Source organism: Aythya marila (assembly GCF_965140915.1).
Source record: "Aythya marila genome assembly, chromosome: 2".
In the NCBI taxonomy this organism is placed as follows: Eukaryota; Metazoa; Chordata; class Aves; order Anseriformes; family Anatidae; genus Aythya; species Aythya marila.
Window position 1 is genome coordinate 25332718 of NC_139043.1, and position 27724 is coordinate 25360441.

At 40.2% G+C, this 27724-nt stretch overlaps 1 protein-coding gene across 1 annotated transcript in view; it reads right to left on the minus strand.

The window, feature by feature from the left end:
* Window positions 1–27724, minus strand: part of CALCR (calcitonin receptor) — a gene marked incomplete at its 3' end in the record, with an annotated part of 167890 nt that overhangs the window by 31109 nt on the left and 109057 nt on the right. Inside the window, exons 5-7 of the mRNA XM_082755096.1 lie at window positions 21259–21371; window positions 17137–17228; window positions 8860–8986 (exon numbers count right to left, since the gene is read on the minus strand). Of these exons, the coding sequence (XP_082611222.1) occupies window positions 8860–8986; window positions 17137–17228; window positions 21259–21371 (332 nt within the window). The remainder of the gene's footprint in view (window positions 1–8859; window positions 8987–17136; window positions 17229–21258; window positions 21372–27724) is intronic.

Below are 27724 nucleotides of genomic sequence, written 5' to 3' on the forward strand. Positions count from 1 at the left end.
TCCAACTGTGAGTAAGCCATACCTGAACTTAAACACTTACGGATGTTTAACTCTCTGGATACATTCAGACTCTGCTCCAGTGTCTTTTCTGGGGTGACCTGCTGCCAGGGGTTGATGTTGGAAATCAGTCAAACACAACTCCACACCATGAAGTACCAACAGTCTTCCAGGGACTACTACTGTTCACTTCTCAGGGTAAAATACACACATCTTTCAGATGTTCTGAGTGAACGTAATGAATTTGAGCACAGATCTATAGAAGATCCACTCATCCTGCACATACAGCCAGAAAGTATTTTGCTATGACAAGCTCACATGAAAACCCTGGTGGCTGCTCATGGCCACTGTGGCCAGACAGGAGAACTGCTGGGTCAGCTGGGGACAGCAAGGCGAGTTACTGGAGAGGTGGCTTTCTCTTCTGCATACTAGACGGAGCTGCTAAACATGCAGCATGTTAGGAAGGAAATCTAACAAAAGGTGTTACACAGCAAGGCTGGGCATGCAGAGACTTTGCTGATGTTGGCGACATTTTTTTTGGGGGGTGCCCACTTCTCACTGCCACAGTGGCAGCACCTTCAGGGTCCACAGACAGTGCAGGTGTGTAAAGACTTGGCAGACCGACAGGTTAAATCAGACTTTACACAGGGACATTTAAATCTGCAGTGTGGTCTCCATCCATGCTGAGCATGAGGGTCTTCCTTATCTAAGCAGAAAAGATGCAACCCAAAGACCTGGGAACAAGCCCCAGCATCTGATGCCTTCAGCTTCAGGACCGTGATGGATTTTTGCAGTACAAGAGCCCTTCTGGAATCACATTTCTGGAGGAAATATCAGTCAGCCTTCTAAATGAGTGGTCACATGTAGAGAAAACACTGCAGAAATATCATCCAAAGGGCCTGATGGAATCTGGGTTATTTTGACATGAAATACCTTGGGGCTGGGCTACATGAAAGCTACCATCCCTTCTTCCATGATGCTATAACAGTTTTGATACCTGAGCCTACTAAAAGATACTGCTTTAAAAGAAGGGAAAACAACTGCAGTGTAGACAGAATAATTATTGAGGAAAGCAAGATGAGGAAATCTGTCCCAAAATAAATACTTATTCTTAGTCTCTTAAACTTTTTTTTTTTCTCTTCCTGATGCCAGCTGTTAATTTGATGGTGCTTTCCCATTGAGAAAGCAACCATAATAACTTTGTTGAGAAAGCTCAGATCCTTCTCAGAGATTGTGGCTGGCTGACTTCTTTTCAGCCCAGATATAGTTGTTCCATACAAACCACAAGTGTTCTTCACAGAATTGTAATTTCTGAGTGCTGTGAATGTCCTTTAATCATCCATACTTCATATTCTGGGCATGACATGGCACATCCCATCAGTGAATCTGACACCACCAGGATTACATGGTACTTTGTTTCCTCCATTACTCTGGGAGTTTTGAGCAAATAAACAAGAATATAAAGACCCTGGGAAAAAATGATGGGAATTACTGCTCTGTTTCATGCCATTTACACTCTGACAGCTCTGTCTTAAAATGAATGCAGGTATTATTCCAGCCTGAAAATTTGTCAGAGTTCTTTTGAATATTGGCTGCTTCTGAATTCACAACACCCCTTATTCTGCATTAATCTAATTGAACTTCATGGAGGGGAGAAGACTTCATCTTCCTGAGGATGGAAGAAGAAATTCGGATTTACATTTGAATTACCGCAGCGTTATGCTAGTATTACTCATCCTCTTGAAGGTGAATATACATTCCTGAACCAAAGCCACAGCCATTCTCTGCCTCTGAGGAGGGTTACTGTCCCTTGGAGGAAACCTGCCATTGCTCACAGGCACAGGACAGCAGCAGCAGATCTCCAGCAGGAGCTGGAGAGCAGGAGATCCTGTCCCTGCATATCCTGCATGGTACTGTTCCATTTTCCTCACCTCTGTGTCTTAACAGGGCTGGGCAGGATTGGTGAGGGAGAGACAGTGAATGCTGTGAATTATACCCTGAGAAATGCAATTCTGCTGATGCTAGAGAAATGCAATGGTAGCAGGATGGTTGCCTCCTGAGGGACAGTGATAGTGAATGATGTTCCTCTTATCTAGACATATGCACATCAGGGACTGTGCCTGTCTGCACCTCTCACGAGCTCAGCCACTGCACTGATGAACCTCAGAAATGTGACAGTGCTTTGTGGTACAATTTGGAAATGGTCCTTAGCTCCTGATCACCCTCTCTTTCTAATGATTTCCCATGTAATTACCTGTGACACTTTTTTTTTTTTTCTTAAAAATAAATATATATGTATGTATATATATACACACGTATATATATATATATATGTATATAAAGATGCTAGGGACTACACTGGTTCCCGTTTCAAAAGATAATTTGTGACTCTTCTATCTATGGTATAGCATTTACTGTGTCAGAAAAGACCTTGTACCAGTCAAATACCTGCATTTCTCTACTTTCCTGGCAAAAGATAATTACAAGACAGGCAGCTGTCACTGGGGAAATGGGAGGGATGGGATACCTGAATTCTGAATGCACCAGCCCCAGCTTGAATGCTGGTGTTCATGTACCAGCCCAGGGAAAGGAAAATGGATGGGATTTGGGTACTTATTTGAAATGTCAAAAAATATTATTTTGGGGCACCTGCAGAGTCCTAAGCACAGCCTCAGTCCTTTGCTTGTAATTGATGGATTAAAGCATTTGGTTCACTTGCCCACACAGGCACTTGTGCTCACTTGGGAGCAGAACAAAAGGTACCAGAATTTCATCATTGAACACAGCTTGGTGAGACACACAACTGGTGGAAACCCTTTGAGTTCAACAGAGCTTGCAACAGGCATAACTGGAGGCCAACTGTGTCCCTCTTTGACTTACACAAAAGCAAGTAATACATTTTATTCTCCCCAGGCCAACCTTGCTGAGCCAGTTTGTACTAGTGAAGTTAATACACAAATATAATGTTCAAATGCACAAAATCTATACAGATTTGTACAAATTCACATGTATTCACATATAGCCTTCATTAGGTGAAAGGCTCCTAGGGAAGATAACTACAGCTTTCACAAGAACACTGACCCTCTCTTATTGCAGAAGATATACTGGAAGACTCAGGAGACATGACCACTAGGCACTAGCCAGTAATTCTCTGCTTCCAGTTTGGTCTTTGTTCTCTTTTGCATGTATACAATACTCTAGAATAGATTTCTGTCATCTCTTTGGGGCTACACTGGCTGCAGAGGCCCCTGTAAGCAATCTACCTAGAAAAAGGATGGAGAAAAAAGATGTACTAAGATGAAAGCCTCTGGAGATGCTTTGAGAGTGACTGGAAAGCTCTGGAAATAGTTACCGTAATGAAGAATCAATTTAATTTAATGAGAATGGAGCCTCACGAAGCTCTACCCCAAGCATAGCACGTGAAACAGCTCAGAGGATCAAAGTGCCCTTCTCCTTTGTGGAGCTCTACCCTAATGTTTCCCTTGGGAACTGCTGGGACTACTGAGGCAAACACAGTCACACAGACCAGCATTTTTCCATTTGTCTTGCTTGGTATCAGCCATGGACTTCCCATTTAAGAAACACACATTTTAAAAGCCCCAAGGCTCTGCCAGTCTACATCAGAAAAATTGAAAACAAGATACAAAATGTGCCTGTAATACTGAGGAAGATAACACTTATATGGTACAAAGACCTAAAATTAACACTGTTCCTGAAATGCTGTGAATCTCCTTTGTCTTCTTGGCTCTCACTCCCTGCTTATTCCTTTGAGAACAGGGAAAGTCAACAATGTTGAAACCCCACAAATCACAGTAACTACATTTTATACACTCCATCTTTCCACACAACTCAGCTTTTTATTTCCACTGTTTTACCCTGATAGGGAGGAAAGCCTAATATGATTGGGCAGTCATAATTTTCAGTATAATTAATCACAGAATCACAGAATCACAGAATTTCTAGGTTGGAAGAGACCTCAAGATCATTGAGTCCAACCTCTGACCTAACGCTAGCAGTCCCCACTAAACCATATCCCTAAGCTCTACATCTAAATGTCTTTTGAAGACATTTAAAAGGGGTGGTGACATGAAGACATTCCAGGGATGGTGACTCCACCACTTCCCTGGGCAGCCTGTTCCAATGTCTAACAACCCTTTCAGTAAAGAAGTTCTTCCTAACATCTAACCTAAAACTCCCCTGGCGCAACTTAAGCCCATTCCCCCTCGTCCTGTCACCAGGCACGTGGGAGAACAGACCAACCCCCACCTCGCTACAGCCTCCCTTGAGGTACCTATAGAGAGCGATAAGGTCGCCCCTGAGCCTCCTCTTCTCCAGGCTGAACAAGCCCAGCTCCCTCAGCCGCTCCTCGTAGGCCTTGTTCTCCAGGCCCCTCACCAGCCTCGTCGCCCTTCTCTGCACCCGCTCAAGCACCTCGATGTCCTTCTTGTAGCAAGGGGCCCAAAACTGAACACAGTACTCGAGGTGCGGCCTCACCAGAGCTGAGTACAGGGGGACGATCACCTCCCTAGCCCTGCTGGTCACACTGTTCCTGATACAAGCCAGGATGCCGTTGGCCTTCTTGGCCACCTGAGCACACTGCTGGCTCATATTCAGCCGACTATCCACCATCACTCCCAGGTCCTTCTCTGCCTGGCAGCTCTCGAACCATTCCTCTCCCAGCCTATAGCTCTGCTTGGGGTTATTGCACCCCAGGTGCAGGACCCGGCACTTGGCCTTGTTGAACTTCATGCAGTTGACCTCAGCCCATTGGTGCAGCCTATCCAGATCCTCCTGCAGAGCTTTCCTACCCTCAAGCAGATCGACACATGCACCTAACTTGGTGTCATCTGCAAACTTACTGAGGGTGCACTCAATGCCCTCGTCCAGATCATCAATGAAGATATTAAAGAGGACCGGCCCCAGCACCGAGCCCTGGGGGACACCACTAGTGACTGGCCTCCAACTGGACTTGGCTCCATTCACCACGACTCTTTGGGCCCGGCTATCCAGCCAGTTTCTAACCCAACGAAGCGTGCGCCAGTCCAAGCCAAGAGCAGCCAGTTTCTTGAGGAGTAACTGGTGAGATTATTTACAGTGCTTTAGTGTCCATGAGAATACTAATTCTTTAAAAATTAATACTACTGTGGCTTTGCTTTATAGATGGAAATGCTAATGGGAAATGCTTGGAAAGGGGAAGGGACTGCATGCTGCTGGTCCTATTAGAGGGAGGAAGAACACACTGCTTCATCAGGTAGAGTGGTAAACTTGCTCAGGATATTTGCAGTGTCTATATACACGGAGGCAAGAACAGGCATCAGCATTTCATACTCCATGTCCAGGGCGTTTTCCACCTCAGCAAGAGCTGAGCCCACACAGGGCTCCCAGGAGCTCCCAGGGGAGCACTGCTCCTTGATATTGACTCTGTAAAACTGCAATTGAATTTGAAACTTTCACACCACACAATGCCAGACACAAGGGGAAAACTACTACACAAAAGATGAAGCAGCTACAGAACTGCCTTGAGAAAGAAGAGAACAGGTATTCTTTCCATTAGAACAACAGAGGGATAAAAATACAATAAGATCTCTTAAAGCTCTTTCTTAAGCATTTCTAAATACTGACGTGTGGCCAAACATAGTCCCATCTACAAACATAGCGGTGCCTGTGCAACTGATCAATTATTCAGATTCTCATTAGCTGAGCTATCTCTCCAGTCATTAGCTGCATCTTCCTTTATCTCCATCAGTATTCAGTATTAAAATTACTAGTCTGTGGAATAAGAAAAATGACAAATACAGATCTGATATATGAGGCTGTATTAAAAGATTAGGCAGCAAGATTTTTATTTATATTTCCAGACTTTTTAATAGAGAACATAATGTGTTGTTCACAGATCACCCTTCTTCAGTATGTCATTCCCAAAAAAGAAGACACACCTTCCTATAAAATCTGTTCCAGTAACAGTACAATTAATGCCGTTGCTAATTCAGATACAAGATGCACAAAATCAGCTCACACAATGGTTTTCAATATATTGATACAAGTGTTCATGTATGTGTTCCTGTTTTTTTTTTGTTCAAGTGCCCCTGAACCTTTTTCTTTGCTTCTTGTATAGCCATTTGGGCTCACATCTTCATTCTCTGCCATAATTTCAGATCCAGAAAAATCTGAGGGAGAGAGAATTACTTAACCAGAAAGCAGGAAAAATGAGGAAAAAATAAAATTAGGATGTATTGAGAAAGTGGTTTGACTTACCAATTTATATGAGAAGAATAATTGTAACAATCTTTGCAGCAAAAGGTATGTAAGGATGCAATATGACCTCTCCTCATGTAAATGATTCTTTGGATTGCATCACATCTTTTGTATCTAGATCCAGGGAGAATGTGAGTGTCTTGGTGATGCAGATGATTTTCCTCTTTTCCTGTCTTTTCTCTTGGTTATTTAACAGAACCTTCTTTCTTCTTTGCAAAGGATATGGATACGTTGATATCCTTGTAAGTACATATTCACTGTAATTTTTTCCCCATGACATTGCATATTTAAAATCCATTGTGAAACTTTAGGCAGGAAAAAGAAGCAGGAAATATTGGGGTGGAAACACATTTATTATTTTGCTGACTAAATACCATCAACTTTATCTTTGTAGATGGCCATAAATAAGTGGTATCTGTGACTCTTTGAAATTCCTTCTACAGACTTCAGTATTTCTGTATATATTTGAGGTAGGAGCCACACACACAGAGGTCTGTCAAGCTCAGAAGACACACAGGAGGAAAGTGGATAAATTCAGCAAACTACAGAAAATCACAGGTAATTGTCTTAAAATGGACTTAATAAAGCAGAGGATGTAGCAGGCACGGAAAAATACAAACTATAAAGTCTTCATTTGCTCTGTTAATCAGCTTTAAAATAAAAATGCTATGAGAATCTATCTGATGGAATCATTTTTTTTTTTCAACATAAATTTAAGTCTTCAAATACTCATATTGAGACTATATGTGTTTTTACCACGTATTAAAAAGTCACCCCTGACAGTTCATTTTCTTTTCCCAGTCATGTATTTACAAGTCCACTAAAATAGCAGAATACTGCTAGTCCTGCTGGTGGACACGTTGGGCTGGTTTGAGCACATGTTGGTTTGAACACATTAGCAAGTGAGGTAAGACCAAGCAGTGAGTGTACTCTCATCCCATACCTGACTGCAGAACCAAAAGAGTAGACACCAAGCCCTCTTTCCCCCAGTTTTGTATCTCACCTCTAGACAGCAATTCTCTGCTGAGCCAAACACATGCAAATTGTGTTTGGAAGAAGAAAGTGCAAAATAAAGCGTTTTTGTTCATCAAAGCAATTAAGCATGTGCCTAACTGAACAGCCGAGTCCAGGTTTGCTAACCCAACATCAGTGAAAGGCACTCACTTGGCTGATTTCCATCTGTTGATTTCTTTGGGATCTGAGCAGCCTGGGCCCTCTCTGTAGTCTGGGCCATGACCTGAAAGCTGACTGCACGCATCAACCTCTGCACTGCTCTGGGGTTGCTCTGGCTCCAAAGGCAATCACTTCTGTAATCCTGTAGTGCCCACTGCCATAGCAATGGAAGTGGGGATTTTTCATCGGGTGATGTTCAGCGCCCCATCATCTGTCCTGTGCCTACGTGGCTTTAACAAAGCCTCTGAGAGCTTTTTGTCACTGACTTCACTGGGCACCAGAATTCACTCTAAAGAAGGCTGTAGCCCCAAGGTACTGGATACAGATTTTTAATGAAATCTTACAGGACAGGAGTCCTTGCTGCGACCTCAGCTTTTAATTGAACCACTTCAGATTATTTACTTCTACTGTCAGGAAGTATCATTCTTAACCCTGAGGTAAAGATCTTCAATTTAGGTACCCGATACTATGTGCCAGCCTTGTATCTTCAAATATCAACTGTGTTTTCACTTCATCACTTGCAGAGGACATGCACAGATGATGCTATGCATTAAGGGGAAACAAAATGTGTGATATTTTAATTATTCTTTTGCTGTTTTATTTTTTAATCTCCATATGGTCCCTGGAACTGGTGATCTTTTCTTCAGTCTATATATTTCCTGCTTTAATTAGCTTACTTAACTGGTAGCACACGTCTGAGAGACATACACGTGATCAGATAAAATCAGGTGCCAATCTTTAATTGCTTTCATAAAATTAGAAGCAGATAAATGGTTGAGCCATAATTGAATGATCTTATTAGAAGACGAGCTGATCAGTGTTGTGACATAACTTGAGAGATTCCCAGGCTCGCATTAATTTCTCATCAGCCAGGGCTGTGAGCACAAAGCAGTGGCTCTGTTAGAGATCAGAGCTGGGTGACTGAGATCGTCCATGAATATTTATCAGCTGAGGGTTGGCTCTGTTTGTATTGCTATCTAAGAGGAAGGAACTGAGCTACTGCTCTGATTTAAGAAAAAAAATGCAGTGAACAGCTTTTGAGGGGGGGTTGAAGAAAGCCATATCCATCTCCAACCCTGCCATGTGTGCCTGTGAGAAAGGTCAGTCGGCCAGCCCAAGCATCTATCCTTGGGGGGGCTTTGCTGGGAAATGTCAGGTGGCTACTGATGAGAGCAGTGGGGATCTGACACAAAATTATATGAACAAGCAGGCTGGAGCAAGTCTGAGGCTTTTTCCTGTTGTACCAAATTCAAAGATTTTTATTACTGGGTGAAAGACCTGAGGAAGGTTGAGTGAGATTCTCAGAATCTGGGCCTTCTGTGCCTGTTTTACCAGATGGCTATCATTAACTGGTGAATGGGTATGCTTGGTTATGTGGCCATAGTAATTTTATTTGGGGGTTAAGAGGGAAAGAAGGAGTCATGCAGTACTTACTGGATCCCTCTTTACAAGGCCTGGGTTAGGAACAACAGCGATGAGGTGGGCAATTGTAAACACGGAGTTCAGCACGTAAGAAAAAAACAAATTCTTATGCAGCGTTATCCTTTGACAGCTGAGGCTCCTGAAAAAATATGTAGCACACATTGTAAATTAGTATTTTTCCTCTGAAGTCACTTTAACAAGCTCTTTCTGGCACCAGTTTCTCAAGAATGCCTTTTGGCAAGTCGTAATTGGAAAATACATGCCTTGCATTGCAGCCATAACCTCTGACAAATTTATTTTGTTTTTGTTTTTACACCTGTTTAGTACCACATGCTTTTTAGACGATGGTGTAAAGAGTCATCCGGCTACTTTCTCAGCCCTTGATGCCCTTCTTTATTTCATGGTAATCAAGATATTAAGTGGTGAAGCAGAACCCTGAGAATTATTAGATGCACGTGATGCAAGCAATGATCATCAGGAATACTGCTTGATATGTAACCGTTCCCTGGAGACTTGATTTCCCAAATATTCAGATGAAAATTATTTGCTACTTTAGGAATTAGTGGCGAGGCAGGATGGGGAAACTTTTGCTTGAATCCCCTTAAATTTCAGGGGGATTTGGGATAGTATAGTACATGTTTCAGATGCCAGCTGAGATTCAAAGCCAGAAGAGGTTGTTTTCCAGCTCAGAGAGAGCAGCAATCGGGGGTGGAGGGATTCCTGCTATTGTGGGTAGAAGAATTTCACAAGTTCACAAAATTGTTGTGCAACCAAATCATGACTGCAGTTTCAGACTTGAACCCTCTTGCCTTTCTAATTCCTACCCAAATCCTCACACCAGCTCCTTGGCTACCCCTGAGCAGAGAACAATGCCTCTGCAGCACTCCACGCCCGGGAGCTCAGCCCAGGTCTGGCAGGAGGTGATTGCAGAAAGACAGTCATGGAGTTGTTAGATAATGCTGTGATGTCTGCCTTCAGTGATCACTGAGACTAAGCAGGCAAAGCCCATAGGTAAAAGAACAGCTAAGAAAAGCAAATATCGCTTCTCAGTGAGGCAAGCCTCACCCTTGGTGCTAGCAGCAGTCAGCCTTTTACGATCTGGATCTGTACACTGGTTGTGACTTTCAGCTGCTCTGTGTGTGGAGGCTAATGCAGAATGCACTTTTTCTAAAATCAGAGAGCTCGTCTAACAAACTGAATTCCTTTTTTACTTATTTGTCTTTTTTATTTTTTATCTTTTTTTTTTTTTTTTTTTTTTAATTTCCTTTTTCTTCTTCTCCTCAGTCAGCTGCCATTTATCCTCACTTTTCTTTGTCTTTGGAATCACGGGATGGAATTCTTCCATTAGCCTGAGATTGTCTTGCTGGCTATGGTTATCATCATCCTGCAGTGCTCATCAATTTTATTGTTTTCCTTATTCACCAAGAACCTCTTGGGTTCAGGATGTCCAGGAGATGGAGGCTTCTGGGGCTGAGAAGAAGAGTAACTCTTTACGTTTGCCTTGATTTTATATTCCTTCAGCATCATCTACTGTGAGCTTTTGAGCACAAGTTATGGGGCTAAGTGCACCTTTAGTTTGACCAACTGTAGAAAAGGATGTTGGGCAAAACAGACAGTTCTTTGGACTGACCTTTCCTACAGTGTGTTATTGTGCTTGTTCCACCTGTATTTGTCCCCATTGCAAATCTATCCTAATTTTCCTTTTCTGCTTCTTGGCTCTGCTAGCATTTGTCTAGTCCTAGTTCTTCCTTTCTTCCCATTCTCCATCACCATGTTTTATCACCATTCTCCATCACTGGTGCCACTTGTCTTGAGACACTACCATGTACACTTTACCCTCTCTCTTTCTCTTGCAGTCCTGGTAACCCCCAACCTGTCCCCAGTAAAATAAAATTTCCCTATTATTTAGAGCAGCCTCTTCAGCTACTGGCTACAAAGATGCAGACCCTTGTCTGTCCAGCTGCCTCTCTGTGTGGCCACTGATACAGAGAGACAGTCTTTTGTGGTAATTTCTGCCATGTATGTAGGCCTTCACTCCCATTCCGGTCATTTCTCACTGCTCCTTTTGGCTTTTCCCAGTCTTACCCTCTATGAAAATTGGACTGTCCTTCCATGTACGTTGCCTTCATCTGTTGTCCAAGCTCCTTTCACTGCCTGCTTTCCTCTCCTAGTTTTACTCCTGCAGTGTCCTTATCCTTTCCTCACAGTCTACCCCACTTTTCTTCCTTGATTCCAGCTTGCATGTTAATAATACATCTGGATCATTAAGCTTGTATTTCCCTAAGCTCACTCTTATTGACTCTTAGGTTCTCCATCAAAATGGCAACAGAACCATCCTGACATGGTCTACACTGAGAGGAGAACTCCCTTTGTTCTGTCCTGCTTGCTGCAGGGTTTTCTCCCTCCAGCTGGCTAGTTTCCTCCTGAATCATGCTTGTCACTCATTTGCCCTTCCCGGTTCATCAGTTGCTCTCAGTCTCATCTTCCTGAGATATTTCATTGCTGATTTTCTGCCTGCTTTATTTTGATCTTGTCTTTTTCCTTACTTCAATGTCCATCCTGCCAGCTCCCATGCCACCATGCCCCAATACTTTTGCTTCTGCTCTGCCTGTGCAATTTTCTCATGGGACGTCTGCTGTGAGCCTGAATTCTGCTTACAAAACCATTCTCTTTGCCCTCATTTTCACCATCCCAGAAGTAAATGCTTCTTTAATCTCTTTATCTTCTGCCCAAATGATCTGTTCATCTAGTTTTATTTCTCGGCCCCCCTTTCTATCTCTGCACAGGATTTCACTCCTCCCCCCGCCCCCCCCCCCCCCCCCCCGAAACTGGAAACTGGTTGCAAGTATGGGATACCCTATATCCACTCTCATTTTCTATACTTCCCGTCTTGCCTTGCCCATGAAACTGTTCTCAGCAAAGTTTGTAATGTTCGTAATACTATCTTCCTAGCAAAACCAAGCTCATCCTCTCTGCTGGTTTTGACAATCATCTGTAATATTCTACTTCTCTGACCTCTCTTAGCTCAGACTTTCAGTGTCTCCTTCAGTTTTACATGGTTCTCCTGTATTTCCTTATTTTGAGTTTCTGTCTCCACTTCTCTATTGCATTTATGATATTGACCTCCAAGGGTTTTTGACATTATTTTCTTTATAGATCTGCTCTGTGAATCTGTCATCAGTTCTCATTCATTAATATTGAGAACACTAATTTTCACCCCCAGCCAGTTATTTCCATCTTCTAGACACATGTTTAGTTTTCAAACAATTATTTTCATGCTTTCTACTATGTTGTCCCTGGGGGAAAACTCCCAGCACACTACTACAACAAATTATTCTTACATACATTATTTTTCTTCAACTTCCTTTAAAAGCCACAGCAATAATTAAAACTGCAAGTGCATTCAAAACACATCATCTATTGTTCTGGCAAATCTAAACTTACTGTACTCCCAAGCTATCTCTACAAAAAATGCATTTGTTTTAATAATTCAATTGGAAGTGATTTGGAGCCAGGAGTCCCTTTTTTGCTTTTGCATTTTATTGTGTAAGACAATGGGGTGTCAGTCTGCAACTATAAAAATATTGCAACACTGTTATGATGCATGTGACTGTTAGGCAATCCACTTCATGAATACTCTGTCCCCTGTTATAAGTGAGTACTGCTTAGCAATGCTTATCACTACTGATTCAGTATTCCCTTCCAAAAGTACTGCAATGTGTATGATGCCAGATCATTTTGATTCTAGATACCCCAAACTGAAATGAAAATAAATTTCTGCCAGGAAAGACTTATATGTGGGAAGAATTTTCTCTTCCATTTTGAAACAGCAACCTCTGCACGCTATTCATTGCTGCCTCTGCAGTCAAAGGGTACTGTACAGTTCTGAAACCATCTCTTGCTATTTGATCAACCATCTGATTGGCAGCTTGCCTTCTACTGAAGGTCAAATAATCTATCACTGCCATATCCAGATGAGAAAAAATAGGTGAAGGTAATGAGAAGCCTGCTCCCGTGCAGCTTTACTCTCACTTTCTTATGATCTTAGTTTGGTTTCCTCTTTGTCCTCCCATTTTGCAGTGCTTTGTTTTAATTCCCTTTTCTACTTCTTCCTGTAATCTTTGTGTCATAGATTAGTCATTAAAAGCAAAGGATAAGTAGGAGGAGGAGGAGAGAGGAGGTGTGCTGCTGTCAGGAGGGCGGTTGCAAGATGAGTCTTTGAGCATGGCTTGGGAATGGTCAGGATTGAGTTCATGACTCAGAGCTCAGACTGAGTCAGCCTGACCTTGCTTTGCTCACTACAAGGTCTCTGAAGAATGGAATCACTTTTCTGGACCATTCTGGACCATTTAAAACAGATCCTGTCCTTACTGCCCCAAACAACTCTGGAACCTGGGTAAAAGACTTCCAATCAGATTAAATTTCATTATTTATTTATTTATTTAATCTCAGTTTTCTTAAAGTATTACTGAGTCTGTGGTTTTGTGCTCCATTGGGAAGGGAATTCATCCATTCATTAGGCAGTGTCTAGCTATCTTTATATCCCATTAACACACATTATCACAGACACTCATCAAAGTACTCCTCTAGAAATTAGCAGAATTCATGACCTGTGTTTTTGATTCACCTCTTTGAGCTTGTAGTCTTACAGACTCTTCTTATAGCCTATGCAGAGTCAAGCTATTGCATTTTCCTATTTTTCACAGGCCTCTCAATTTACTAAGCATACTCTTTTCCAGCAGGTAGGGACACCCTCATCTATGGTGTACCTTTTCAGGGACAAGAAGCAGGTGAACTAACCAGGTCGAGGCTTTGCATTATACTACTATTACAATGACTATTAGAAAGCTCCTAACCTGAACGTATCCATATATCCAACCAAGACATAAAAAAAAATCCTACCACACTTCTACAGTGACCCAGTCAGTAAAATTATTTGGAGTTTGATTGAATTTGTTCAGAATATCCAGGTCCCCTTGACCCCCGATTTGTGGCTTTTCGCTGAGTAATAGGGCATCTCAACCTCTCTTCTGAAAATATCCTCCTTCAGTATTAGTGGGTTTTGTACCTTTTCTCATTAATTTTTTTTTTCTCTTCTGTCTCAAGCCATTGTTTTCTGTTTCACTTATTCCCTCTTTGCTCTTTGCATTTTCATGTGTATGTACCATTTCTTTACTATCTCAAAGAGGAAATAAATCCTCTGCAAAAAGATGCAAAAGATCCAGATATATTTGGCACCATTAAGCTTTAACAATTGGCCTGTTTAGAGATACATTTCCCAGATTTGCACTTGGATCTATCATAATAGAAATGCAATGGAAATTTCAAAAGACAGCCATGGTAAATATAGATCAAAGTAGGTACCAGAAATAGGATAAGGTCCCTCATGTAAGATTTAGGTTATAATAAAGGAACTATCTTGCTACAATTGAAAACAATTACAATTAAATTACAATTTAAGCACTGTAACAGGTATCTTGTGGAGCACCTTTCATTTTAGATTTTTAAAGCCAGACAACTATCCCTTGTGCTCTAGATATAGGGGTTCTGCAAGGGGACTTTTTATCCACAAATTTCTGCTATTACTATGCACATGTAAGCTGGAATTTTGTGTTTGCTCTGTGATAAAGATTCTACAAATCTTCATATATGTATTTCTGGCCTAAAAAACATCTCAGAAGTTCAGCTAATGAAATTGATGGTATCTCACAATCTAGCATGTAAAGTTTGTCATATTGTATTTTACTTATGCAGCAACACATTAAATCTACCAATTCTAAGACATTTAACGTATCTAGACATATAAAAACTCTGCACTACAAGAGTGATAGGAAATGTTTTTAACTAAATTGTCACAAAAGAATATATACTACATGTACTTCATAATGATTACTTGGCTTTACTGGTGTCAAGAAGTTGAATGATTACTGAAATACCCTTTGTTTTCAGTTAAGGCTACATGATAAAGTTATAAAAAAAAAAAAAAAAAAAAAAAAAAAAAAAAAAGCCAATTCTTCCCTTTACAGACTTGGAAATTTCAATATGTGAAAAACTGCTTTGGAAAATAAAGATCCTATGGAGAATGTATCCTCTTTTTGAAAACAAGGCATATATAGATTCATGATTTGGCATGAGTGGGAAGGTGTTAATTTAGAACCTGCTCATAATTCACAGTTACTATTTTCATCACTAAGATCTGAAAAAAATGTATTTGGTGTATTTATTGTATTTGAGTTCCAAGTTGACAGATTGGAGACTTTTTTTGTTGTTGTTTTTTATTTTTTCTAGAAACATCAACCAAATAAAAACAAATAATAAATTATGGCCTGTATATAAAACTCATGCTCTTTATATATCTGCTGGGAAATAAAGTATCTTTGGAAGTATTCTACACTTTTAGATTGCAAATATGTCTCTGAGTTTTTGAAATAGATTGATGGGTATAAAACCAATATCATTTATCTTTCTGTGAGAATGATGACAAATAAAAAACTGGATTTTGAATGCTCATCAAGGACTCAGCTCTGTTGACACTTGTGTAAAAAAAGCTTAATGCTACTCTCACACAGGCCAGCATAATCAACAAGCTTAGGTTTAAATAATTTCTTGCAGCCTAAATTGCAATCTCTAAACAATACATTCTTATAATGACAACAGTGATGGACTTTAATTACCGTAGGCTGCCATTATTGTGCAACTATTTGTTTTTAATCCCTATAAAGAAGATAGTGGATTAAAAAAAAAAAGTGTTCCTTTTGCCTTGTATTCCTAACTGCTCACGGAATACTGCATTCTTCAGAATTTGGGATTTTTCTATATTCTTGAATGATATAATCTTGTTGGCAATAAAGTTCCATCAGTTTACAAGCCTGTTTATTTATTCAGAAGCAGTTGCATTTGTTTCTTACATTACTCTTGCCTTGTTTCTTTGTTTCCCAACGTGCAATATCCTATCAACTTGGAAAACTTTACATGGCCATTTAGACTACATTGCAGTTACATCCACATATATTGTGCGCCTGGTGGGTGCTTACCCATCTCCGGTCATGAAGTAATGATCTCTCTCTCTTACTGCAAGTAACAGATGCACCTTGGCTGAAATCAGTAAAATAATACAATCCCACCTGGGCCATTTTATTGAATATCTCATTCTATTGCACCAAAGTATTTATGAATGAACATCACAATCCCATTTTCTGGAAGTCTGGAGTTTACAGTAATGTTACAGTAAGGTAATGACATATCTTAAATAGTTTGCTTAAAAGCTAGGGAAGAATATACCTTATGCACGTCATTGTAGCCCTGAATGCACAGTAGTTCATGGCTTGTCCAGTGTTTATTCTCTAGTATTTTCCCCACAGTAATCCCCCAGTGCCATCTAACATACACGTTTGCAGTGACTGGCACTGAGAAATCCTCTTTAGCTAGAGTGTGGTTTAGCTATGTCTAGATACTTCAACATTTCATGTGATTTGAAAACAAAGAAACAATTGGAGACTTTAATCTGCTACAAATGTGGTGCCTTTGGTGTCTTCCACTGTGCTTACCATCTCCCTGAGCTGAAAACAGATAGCCCCTCATTACTGATAGTGACTGAAGCAGTGAGTACATGTCTGAGGGCAAATCTGAGCTCCCTCCGCTCCTTTGCTGCTATAATAAATAGTGTGCAGACAGATTCACTAAATGACATGACTGAAATGCTTGAGTTCCCATACAGTAGTTGCAATACTTTCAGCAAATATCAGTTTAGTCTCCTTTAAAGTTCTGATTTAGCAAATTACTGTTTGTTCTTTGAATGACAATGAGAGGCTACACATTAGTACCAGATTAATTCTTAGTGATGCATCCTTGTAATTGCTTTCCCAAGTCAACAGATCAGTTCCTGAGCAACAGATGAGGGTATTCCTGTCCTTTGGGAGCTGGGGGCCTCAAGCTACCGCTCTGTGAAGTCACTGTAACTTCCAGGGGCTGGGCTGGACATGCCCTCCAAGGAACAATAGGGAAATGTTAAATGAGGGGCCTTCCCACATCCACAGTTATGCCATTCCCCTATGGGTTGCAATTCTACACAATTCTTGATAAATCTAACATCATGATTTTGGCTACATATCACTGGGAGATGTCACAGTGGTGAGAGAACACTGTGCTGAGTTTGTTTATTTATTTATTTAATTATAGTCAGGATTATATAAAAAGGCACTCAAAAGAGCTGGCCCCTTCCAAGCTTTTCTTTGGTTACCACACAAGATCCCTCAAGAAAATAAGAGAGTGTTTGTAAGAAACACTTACTTGAAATAGAAGAAAATTGCCAGGGAAATCAACAGGGATGTTATAGACAAAGCATGGCCAACGATCGCCATATAATAAAGTATGAACGCCATCTGCAATTTAAAAAAAGAAATGTAAAACATGAGCAACTTGCAGGTACTCATTTTTTTCTTGTTAAGGAGGAATCTACAAAATCAACATCCTATTTTGTATTTCTTTTCTTTAAAAAGTTCTTTTGCAATATTCTTTTAATAGCAGCAATACACTAAATGGTATGACTCAAGGTCTAAAGAAGAGATAAGTGTTTCTTACATAATTTGATGTGTTTCTGCTGCACTGAAATCACTGGCAAGATCCTTGCTCACATTATGCGTCACTAACTTTCCTGAGCTCTAGGGGAGCATAGCAAACGTAATACACTTGGGTTTTCAAACGCCCATGACAAGTTTCCACACCAAAAAAATATTAAGGAAAATACAGGTTGCCACAGTATTGGAAGAAAGGTTTTATCATCTGAAAGCTGCTTAAACAGCAGGGAGTAAAAGTTTAATGGTCACTTTTGGATGGAGATGAGTGATCTCACGTGCTTAAGATGGTGACTTAAGCACTGGTATCAGGGCTAGCTTTTTGTTCAATGGATTCGTTGATGACCTGGGGATGGGAGGATGTAGAAAAATCTCTAAGTTCCCAAATGATACTTAGCTCTTCTAGATAATAGTAACGGACTCCAGAAGGGCCTCAGATAACTAAGCAAGGAGACAAGAAGATACCATGTGAACTTCAACATAGATAAAAGTAGGGATAAACAATCTAAACCCTGCTTAAGCAATGCTAAACTCAGAACTGGCAACTAAAGTCAGGAACAAGATCTTGAAGTCATCCAGCCAGTTCTCTGAATCATTGTCTCAATCTGTAGTGACAGCCAAAGAGTAAACAAAATGTCAGCTATGATCAGGAAAGGCACTGAGGATAGAACATCATTTTGTCTCTATTTAAAACTTATATACCACATCTCAAACCTGTGACTCTGGCCTCCTCACTCTAAGAAGGACACGTCACAGCTGGAAAACATGCAAAAAACTCTACTAAAATAACTGAGGTAGAGTAGTTGTGTTATGAAAAGTGGGTGCAAATGCCAGATTCTCCCTAATGGAGAGTACAATTCCAGTGATTCCTGGAGCTTATGAATAAGGTCAGTGAAGTCATGAAAGCAGTAGATGAACTGAAAACAGTTTAGCAGCTCCAACATGACATTAGAACACGACATCCAGTGACAATTCTGGTTTTGACACTAATGTGAACCTTGCCATTGGGCAACTCACTAGTCTTGTATTGCTGGAAAAAACAAAAACAAAAACAAAAAACCAAACAACAGGTAATCAAGCTTTCACTTTGACTAATATCACTGAAATCTAAGATAGGCCTATGCATTTTTTGTATGCCAACAGTGAAGCAAAATCACAGGACAGCGCCTTGGCTGCAGAATGCTGTGGTATTTAAATGTCATACTTTGGTCTCAGCCAAGCTCTTAAGCATCATCCAGCTGTCAGAATACTGCAGGAGGCTAATGGCATGCCAAGATCCACCAGTCCTTTTTTTTTTTTTTTTTTTTTTTTTCTGAAAGCACTAGTATACTATCAGCCTGTCCTGAAAAAAAAAAAAGACTAGATAGAAGATTCCTCTCTTGGATTTATCTTCTATTTCATTAATTTTTCTTTTGTTATGCAAGAGTGATTTTCCTTTTTCAATGATTAGATGAATTTTTTAAGATCACCCTCCTCCATGAAAAGTTTGCAAGTACTAGTGCAGCATTTTGCACATTGTTTCTTTATTACTCCCTCTCTGCATCTTTTGTGTGTTTTTGGCAAAGGGAGAAGAACAAAAGGATAAGGAATGTTTCATACAACTCTTTTATTTCAGGCATACTCAGTTAATATCTGTCAAGCTTCTAATTGATTTCTGTAGTCCTAAGTTTTGATGATGGCTTTTTTTTTTTTTTTTTTTTTTCCCAAGTCAGCTTAAAGTTGCAGTTGAAAACAGATATGAATAAAATTCAGAAAACAAAGCTATTCTACTTAGCACAAGTGCACATCTTATCTAGCTTATTCTTCAGCCATTGCACAACTGGAATAAGCTCCTGCTTTCATTAACCTAAGTGATATGGTGGCCTAGTTCTTATTTACAACAAAGTATCACTCACCAAGATTTATGGGAATCCATGCATATTAACTGAAAAAACTCTAGGTCTCCTACTTTCCCTCCACAATGACTAACCACAACATTGCTAGTGACCACAAAACCCCAGAGAAGGCAGATCGGAGAGCAGAGATGAGACAGATTTCTGAATAGAGTAGTGGGAGAGGTTTTTACCCGTGTGCATGTGACGTTTCTTCCACTGCATACTAAGTGGTCACTATATGATATTAGATTGATACAATTTTAAAGCCTGAATTCAATTTACAGAACTGTTCATAAATGTTTTGTTTTATTTCTGCCTCTGTAATCCATCTCAAAAGCATAGCATGTAGGTATTTTCAGTTAACTTCAAACAAGCAACTATTTGATTAACCTCTACACTCCTCAAAATGGCAACCTTTGATGTTCTTTCTGATATATAGAACTTACACTGATTCACCAAATTTTTAGTTTATGCACCTTCATCCCGGGCTTAGAATACTTAAAATTGAAACACGTAATTGATTTTCCCCCTGTCTCTCTAGAATTATTGTATTGAGGAAAGAGAATTCTCTGATAGAAATACCTCATACTCAGTTAATTAAACTATCTATAAGTTCATGAAAATACTCTAGAAATGAAGCATACTCCTGGTTTTTGAAGACTTGGACTAAAGGTCATAATTCAACTTGGCATTTCTGTAAAGATAGATTCTTTCTGCATTTTCCATTATTTTATTTTACTTTATTTTTTTTTGTTTGTTTCAGAAGAATCTCAAGGTACATATAATTTTCCTTTGTGCTCTATCTGCACTTCGCTTGAATGATATTCAAAATTCTTCTTCTGGAAGGCATGGATAATAGGCAACAGAACTACATTTTTTTGCCTCCTTACATGGGCCAACATCTGGAAAAATGATATTTTTATGGTGCTTCCATTTAATGCTTCTGTGAGCTGAGATTTTTACTAATACTCTGTCTGACACATAGGTGAGCCCCATTTTACCAAGATGATTCCTCATGCTGTAAAATCTTTTAGAATTCGCCTCCTGCCTAGTCCAGTAGACTTTTCCAAGGCCCTTTATGCTGGATCATTACTAAATATAACCACATACTGATTTTTGGCTGCACAAAAAAAAGATTCTCCAAGACAAACCCCAAATCAAATCACTTTCTGACTCTTTTCCTTCCACAATTCCAAATAGTCACAAATTATTCTGTCACAAATCTGTAATCAGATTTTCCTGGAGCTCCACTCACATTTGAGAAATATGTTTATTTTCATGAGTTTTTCTAACTTCTTTTTTTTTAAAGCTTTTCTCAGATTTCTCTCTCTCTGTTTCTTTTGGTGCTTTTAGACTTTGTTCTCCCTTTTCAGCTTAGCAACTCAATGTTGGAAATATTGATGCAAATGCTTAGTTTATTAGTGTAAATAGTCACATTGACTTCAGTCAAACTATAAATGTGTAAAATGTGTTCAGACTTGTAGGATTTTCTGGCATGATGGTACCTTCATAAATATTTCTTTTCAAAGGGAGCGAATACAGAGTGATGCTCTTTGGTTATGAAAAATAATTTTAACATATCAGGATTTCCAGCCCTGCAAAGATGATATCTACAGTTTGGAAGATACTTTTTACAGAAAGCAAAACTGAAATTTTAAAGGATCATTTTACAGTTGATTGGGCAATCAGGAAAAAAATCACAGGAATTAAAAAATGCATTTGAAAAATACAGCAAAACTGATCACGTGAATTGCTACTAAATTATCCAGCCTGTAGCAAACCTATATTGAGAATTCATAAGATAATTTTAATAGGTTAAAATCAGGAGGACATTGCTATTCAATTCTTGTGCAACAAATAAAGCTAAACAATTAAGACAATCCTGACCTATTCATATGTGCCTTGCTGCTAGCCCAGCCTAAATCCATTCCCAGACAATCACTGTGTTTTTAACTGTAGCATACCTTCAATTTTTCAGAGGTGAAAGAGTTGCACAGGGTGTAGTTGGACCAAGTGCGGTTGCTCTCAGGATGGCGGAACCAGTTTCCAGTTTCATCACAATATTTTGAAGCTCTTTCTGATAATAAAGCACAATTATAGTTATTTTAGCATGTTACACATTTTAAAAAAAACATTAAAAAGAATTAATGTTTAGAAATAAAGTGCCTGTGTAATGAAATCCAAAGGGTTTTCAAGTTATGGAATTAATATACTTTTTTTTTGTTTAATTTTTGTTTCTCAGAGATTTATCTGACACAAAATTTGTCATTTATCTGTCTCCTGTTGTCTTGAATGAATGCGCTAGAGTATATATATCCAACCTTCATTCAGATGCAATTATTTCTGTGTTAATAATTCATTTAAAGAGGCTGTTGAAAACTGTTCAAACCTGACACTCTCAATGAGATGCTGGTATCCTTACACAGACACTAACAGACTGAGTCCTGCAGCAGGGTTTCATGTATTAAGGGGAATAATTGAATAATTAGTTAAAGAAAATGTGTAGTGCAGATGGTGATAGCCCTGACACCAGCAGTGTATTTGCACAGACGGGTGGAAGTGTGCTACCGAAGCTTCATGCCAGTGGTGAGCAGGAACCCTGCTTATTTCCCTTTGAGGCTGCAGAGAGAGAAGCAGGCTCTCTGTTTAAATAATCTGATGTGCATTTGGCTCCTCTACATGTGTCTCTGCCCCATAGGTGGCTCTGACATCCTCGCCAACGTTCAACAGCTTCATGCTTCTTTGCACGCATCCTTTTTTTTGCGATCGCAGAACCATCAGGATTGCTCAGAGGGATGTCTGGAACCACAGATGTGTGCCGTGCAGGCATCCTCCTGTCCACATTTGCATTTCTGTCTGGGAAATCCTGGACGCAGAGCCACAAACAGTCACTTCTAATCACCTGTCAAGTCTTGGACTAATTCCTCTGGCCTTCCCTCAAGCACTGGCCATGGGGGAGTCAGTGGAAAACTTGTCTGAGTATCAAAAGTGGGAAATGGATAAGATCATAAACTTAAATTATTTGATGTTCTTGTAGATAGTGACACAACTGTTTATTTATGAAAAGCACAGTGTTTCAAGTCTGACTTTTTGACATCCTAAAAATTCTATCTTGACAACCATTTGTCTACTGTAGTTTTATAGATATTGGCCCTATATATAGGTTCTCAGCATTTCCAGTCGATTTACTTTTAAAGAGCCTACTACCATCTGAACTTACACATTTTCACTGTTTGTGTCGAACATCTGCATTTATTTTTCTTAATCAGTTCTGATAATTAATGGTCCTAGTAGTTTGGAAGATTCATATTCCCTCTTTACATGCTAAGAAAAGCATTTGATCACACTAGCAAGGCAAGGATCGTACAGAACAAGCTATCTTCCTCTGACTAGAAATACACTTTGCATAGTACCATTGCAAAAAGACGACAATCCTCCAGAACACAGCATACTTTTGAAATTACTGTGAGTTTCAAATCATTGTTTTGGGGGACCTGCTGAAAATCAATACGTGCATCAACAATACAAAGAAGAACAGTACATGCTATCTCAGCCTTCCATCACTGCAGCTTGGAGATAATCTCAGACTGCCTGCGTAGCAATGTTCCCGTTGTACTCTTTGCCAGATATTATCTAAAGCTGGAAAAAGTTTTCAGTCATAGATAAAAGATTAATCGTTACTCTGCCATGGAACACGGTGTACAAACATCATGCCTACTGTCCCATACACTGTGCAGAATACGTGGCTTTTGTTAATATGCTATAGAGCATAATGGTAATACCATCTATCATCTCTGTACTTTAATGCCTAGGTAGGCACTCTGCCTAAGTATAATGTGACCTTTGTAAGCCAGAGGCAAATCTGTTGCCTCATGCTTTTCCTCGAAGCCAGACAAACACAACTGATCTTAGTCTGGAAGTTGCTATGGCCCACTGATTTCTTGCTGTGATGTCAGAAAATGGGACTGGGGGATCAGAATTTCTGATACTAGAATATGGGGTTCTGTTGTCAGGATATGCAACTGTGATACACATAAATATGGCATGTCTTTTTACAATATTTAATTATAAGATGCTAGTTAGATTGGAAAAATGGTGTGGGCTAAAGTTTATGATACAAGGGACAATTTTTTATTTTACTGTTCTCTGTTCTTGGTAGATCATAAATAAAGAGATCTGTTTAGGTACCTGGGTGTCCATCACCTGTGGTGCCCCTGAAGTGCAATGGGTTGTCAACAGACTGGCTTTTGAAGAAGTTTCTTGTGTTTCTCTTGTGATAAAATAGACACTTGGCCTTGTGCACTGTAAGCCTCTGTACTGTCCAATCCAGTGACTCACATTGGTAGAACATTTCTTCTAAATCTAGGGCTTTATAGAGAAATGAAGCAGTATGTAACTCAACCACTGTTCTACTGCAAGTTCTTCTACGGTGGCAGGTTTGCGATTAGGAACCTTGGCACATGTTTTTTATGCTAACAAGAACCATCTGTAAGAAGCTCTGAAGAAATACCCAAGAGTGTAAGGATAGGTAAGATAATACTAGTAAGGCAAAAATGAAGTATGTGCTTTAAAATTACTGAAATACTCTTTAAATAAATTTTTTTGGGCTCTGTCTGTATCCAGCGTACTACCAGGATATCAATTGTTCAGAGTGGAAGAATGGTGGCATTGTGTGGGATTAATTTCACCTAACTTTAGCTACCTTAAAGTTATACTCAAAGGTAGTTTTACAGGCTCGCTGTAGTTAGCTGAGAAAGACAGACACTTCAGGAGTCATCTGGGAAAACTGGATGAGAGAAACATTACCCACAATAGAAGTTTCGCTGGAGTAGTGAGGTGTCTAAAAATGTTAACCCCTAGTAATGGTTTTGTATATGCTATTGCTTGTGTTACCAACGGTGCTTTTATGAATCTTATTTTTTTCTCATAAAAACAAATCAGTTTTTATATGTAACATATATCTTAACACTGTAACTTTGGAACAAACATAAGTACTCGCTATCATTCTTTTGTTTGTTTGTTTACAATTAGCCAAAGTCTATGGCTAGTAGATGTTAAAAGAGTCAGTACCATTTATTTATTTATTTATTGCTGAGTTATACGCTGGAAGTAAAAAGTTTTCCTCTGTTGCAGTGCATGCTCAGCACATACCAGACATTGGATTCTTTGCCATTGTTTGGATTGACCTGTACAGTACTTAGTTTTGCAGATGAGAGAATAGCTGATACTTCTGTAACACAGCTGATTTACTTCCTCAGTGAAATATTTTAGAAGATTTTTTTTTTTTTTTTCAGAAATGAAAAAAAACATCTGATATAATACAACAGAGACCCTAGAAATGTTCAGTTCCAGCGTCCTAGTAAGTAAAGAATCAAAATGCCTTATTCTGCAGAACTGGAGAATAAAGTCAAGTTGTGCACTGAGGGGATAAGAAATGATGTTTAAAATGTAGCTGTTGAGATTTCTATGGAGCATGACAGAAATACACAGAAGAGTAGGGAGCAAAAGAAGCATCCACAGAATTCAGATTTGTTTTATCTATCCCTGTCTATATCACTTCAAGACAAAAAACAGGGCCAGCAGAAATCCAGAGCTGCCTTTTTAGGCGGAGTCAACAAAATTAGATTTAGTGGCAGCAGGAGAAGGTCTCTCCTCTCCCTATGCCTCTCAGGGTGCTTGGACAGCTCCTGGGGACTCCTGCTGCTGCTCCTTGCTCCCAGGGACATCACCACACTGAGGCATGCCACCTGGTGGTGATGGGCACATGATGGGTTGGGCACTAAGAAGGGGAGACTGGGGTTGGGAAGCTGCTTAAATTATGGGCTGCCCGAAGAAGTGGCCTCCCTGCCTGCTTGGAGATGCAGCAGCTGTTGAGATCCAGAATGTCTCTTTCTCTCTCTGCTTTATGGAAGGCCATGGTTTCTCATCTGTAATGAGAATCTGCAGTCTCATCAGGAGCCGACTGCTCCCGTCGGCTTGGCGGCCTACTCAGCTGAATCCTTTGTGCATTTTGTCTGCTGTGAGCACAATGTGCCTGTGCCCATAAGTCCCGTCCCCTGTGGTCATAGGGTAAGGCTGTCACAATATAACTTGTACGTTTGGTTGCATTGCTGTGCGTGGCTGTGCCAAATTCACCCTGACCAAGTGCAGGATGGTGGCAAGCCCCACAGGCTGTACCCAGCACAGGGCAATGGTCTGCCCCTCTCAGCGGCCCAGTCCACCTGCCATGACGGAAGGCCATTTCCCTTCTATTTTACTAGCAAGAGTATTACCAGCATGAATTACATACTGTATATTTCTATCAAATTCAATTCCTATCAATTTCAGCATGACCTGGAACCATTTCAAAAGCATTATACAAGAGATTCACTTGAATAAAACATGAATATAAATACATTTCAAGGGAAACTGTACACGTTGCCTGAATATGGGAGTACAGAACTCAGCCTTACTCAGAGCCTCAGCCGGAGCAGATGAGACAATGAATTTCCTGCTGTCACGGGAGTTAAACCAGTAGATCTCAGTATGCTTCCCCCCCCCCCCAAATTGATTTGTTTTTATGCATTTCCACATTGCACACAATGCTCGTTGTGAGAAAGAGATTGCTGCAAGATGCAAGTTGTTTATTGAAAAGGACACAGTTGTCACAGCTTGTAGAGAGAGATTTCCGTTTGTTAGATTTAATATACTCTAACAAGATAGAGCTTCATTGGGTGGGAAAATAAATGTAGGAAGCCCCAGCTAATGGAACAGACTAGGTTATCATGGTGGTCTTTCTCACCTCAACACACTGATTTCTACCTAGTATGAATGGATGTGAATTTCATTCAATGAAATAAGTAGAATTACATCTGATTGACTTAGTTGAGCACTGAGCATGTTGGTTCTCTCTGTCCCTGTTATCGTGCTTCTGAGTCATTTTCTCCAGAATATGATTTTCCCTGATTTATTTTCTAACAGACTTTAATACACAGTCTTGGCCTGGATACTGAACGTTGAGGGTTCACATGCAACGAGTTGTTATACAGCACCCACAGGTGCAGATGGGAGGAAGATGTGATCCTATGTTGCCAGATGTTTTTTTTGTTTTTTTTTTTTTTTTTCCCAGTATGAATGATCCAAGATTCAAAGTGCAAAAAGAAAGCTGAGTGATATTTTGTTCCAGGACTCGAAGCTGTACCTGGACCCAAACAGAAGTAGACATCAGGGAGCTGATAGGCAGTGGAGTGGTTCTGCAGGTCTCAGTGCAGCCCAAAGCAGTGTGGTATAAAGTACTTGTTTTGAAAGTCCAAGGCTTTACTTGCATACCTAAAATACATGCTGAGGTGGTTTGATATTATAGGGCCTTAATGAGAAGGAAACCTGATAGGCACTGAGGTTTTTGACTTGTAAAATCATTGTTTCTTAGGGTGAATTTTCTGTTTCTCAGCAGAAAATCTAGCTGTATTATGTTTAACACACAGAGGTTACTGAACGAAATAATGACTTGTGACACAAACTTGGTATACTTTTCTCAGGACAGTTGAACCTGCACTTTTGGACAAGTGGCAGCCACTTCCATTAGCAGCTGAAAGATTTCTCATCACCCCCATGGTTTCTCGTCTCCCTCTTGCTTTATTAAGCCCTGGTGTGACAATCAGCCACCTCTATAGCAAAGGCAGGCTCTGTGCTGGTTTATGCTGCAGCTGTTTCCTGGGGTACTCAAAAGATATTCCAGGAAAGCAGCTCTGGCTGAACCAGGAGCTGTGTCTGAGACACAGAAACACCAACCAAGAGACAGACAGATGTGCCACAGAGGAGCAGAGGAAAGTGTGTGTGTGTGGGAAACACTGAGTGTGGGAGACCACAGGTATTGCTCCTACGCAGGACAGCAGTGAGAACAGGAGGAAATTGCTGGACGAAGCTTTTTATCCCCTGTGGCTTCATACAGATAACAGGAACACTTAGAAAATAAAATAAAGAAAAAATCTGCAAACTTTAAAGCACAGCAGAAGGAAAAAACAGAGTATGTACCTGTTGTCATGGGCAAGACTGCATCACACATTTATATACTAAGGAGCCATTTGCAGTCAGGCCAACAAGTCACAGATTTCAACATAAATAAACATTAATGATTGAGAGAGGTGCTTTTCCATGGATGGCTTAAGTGTTACTTTGAAGAGTGCTGTGGGAATGGAGTGATTAGTTTGGAACAAGTCGCTGGAGACAAGTGGGCAACCGGAAAAGCCAGGAATAAGTGGCTTGGGCACTGGCTGGTGAGTGGCTCCATAATCACTCCCTCTCATGGTGGGATGAGGACCTGGGAGTGGTGAGGAGACTTCTTACAGAGCTGTCCACCACCTGCTTTTGCAGGAACATATGGAGTGTACATAAACCAGTGCTGTTGGTATTTTTTTTTTCCTAAGGAAAACATGGAAGGAGGGAAAGCAG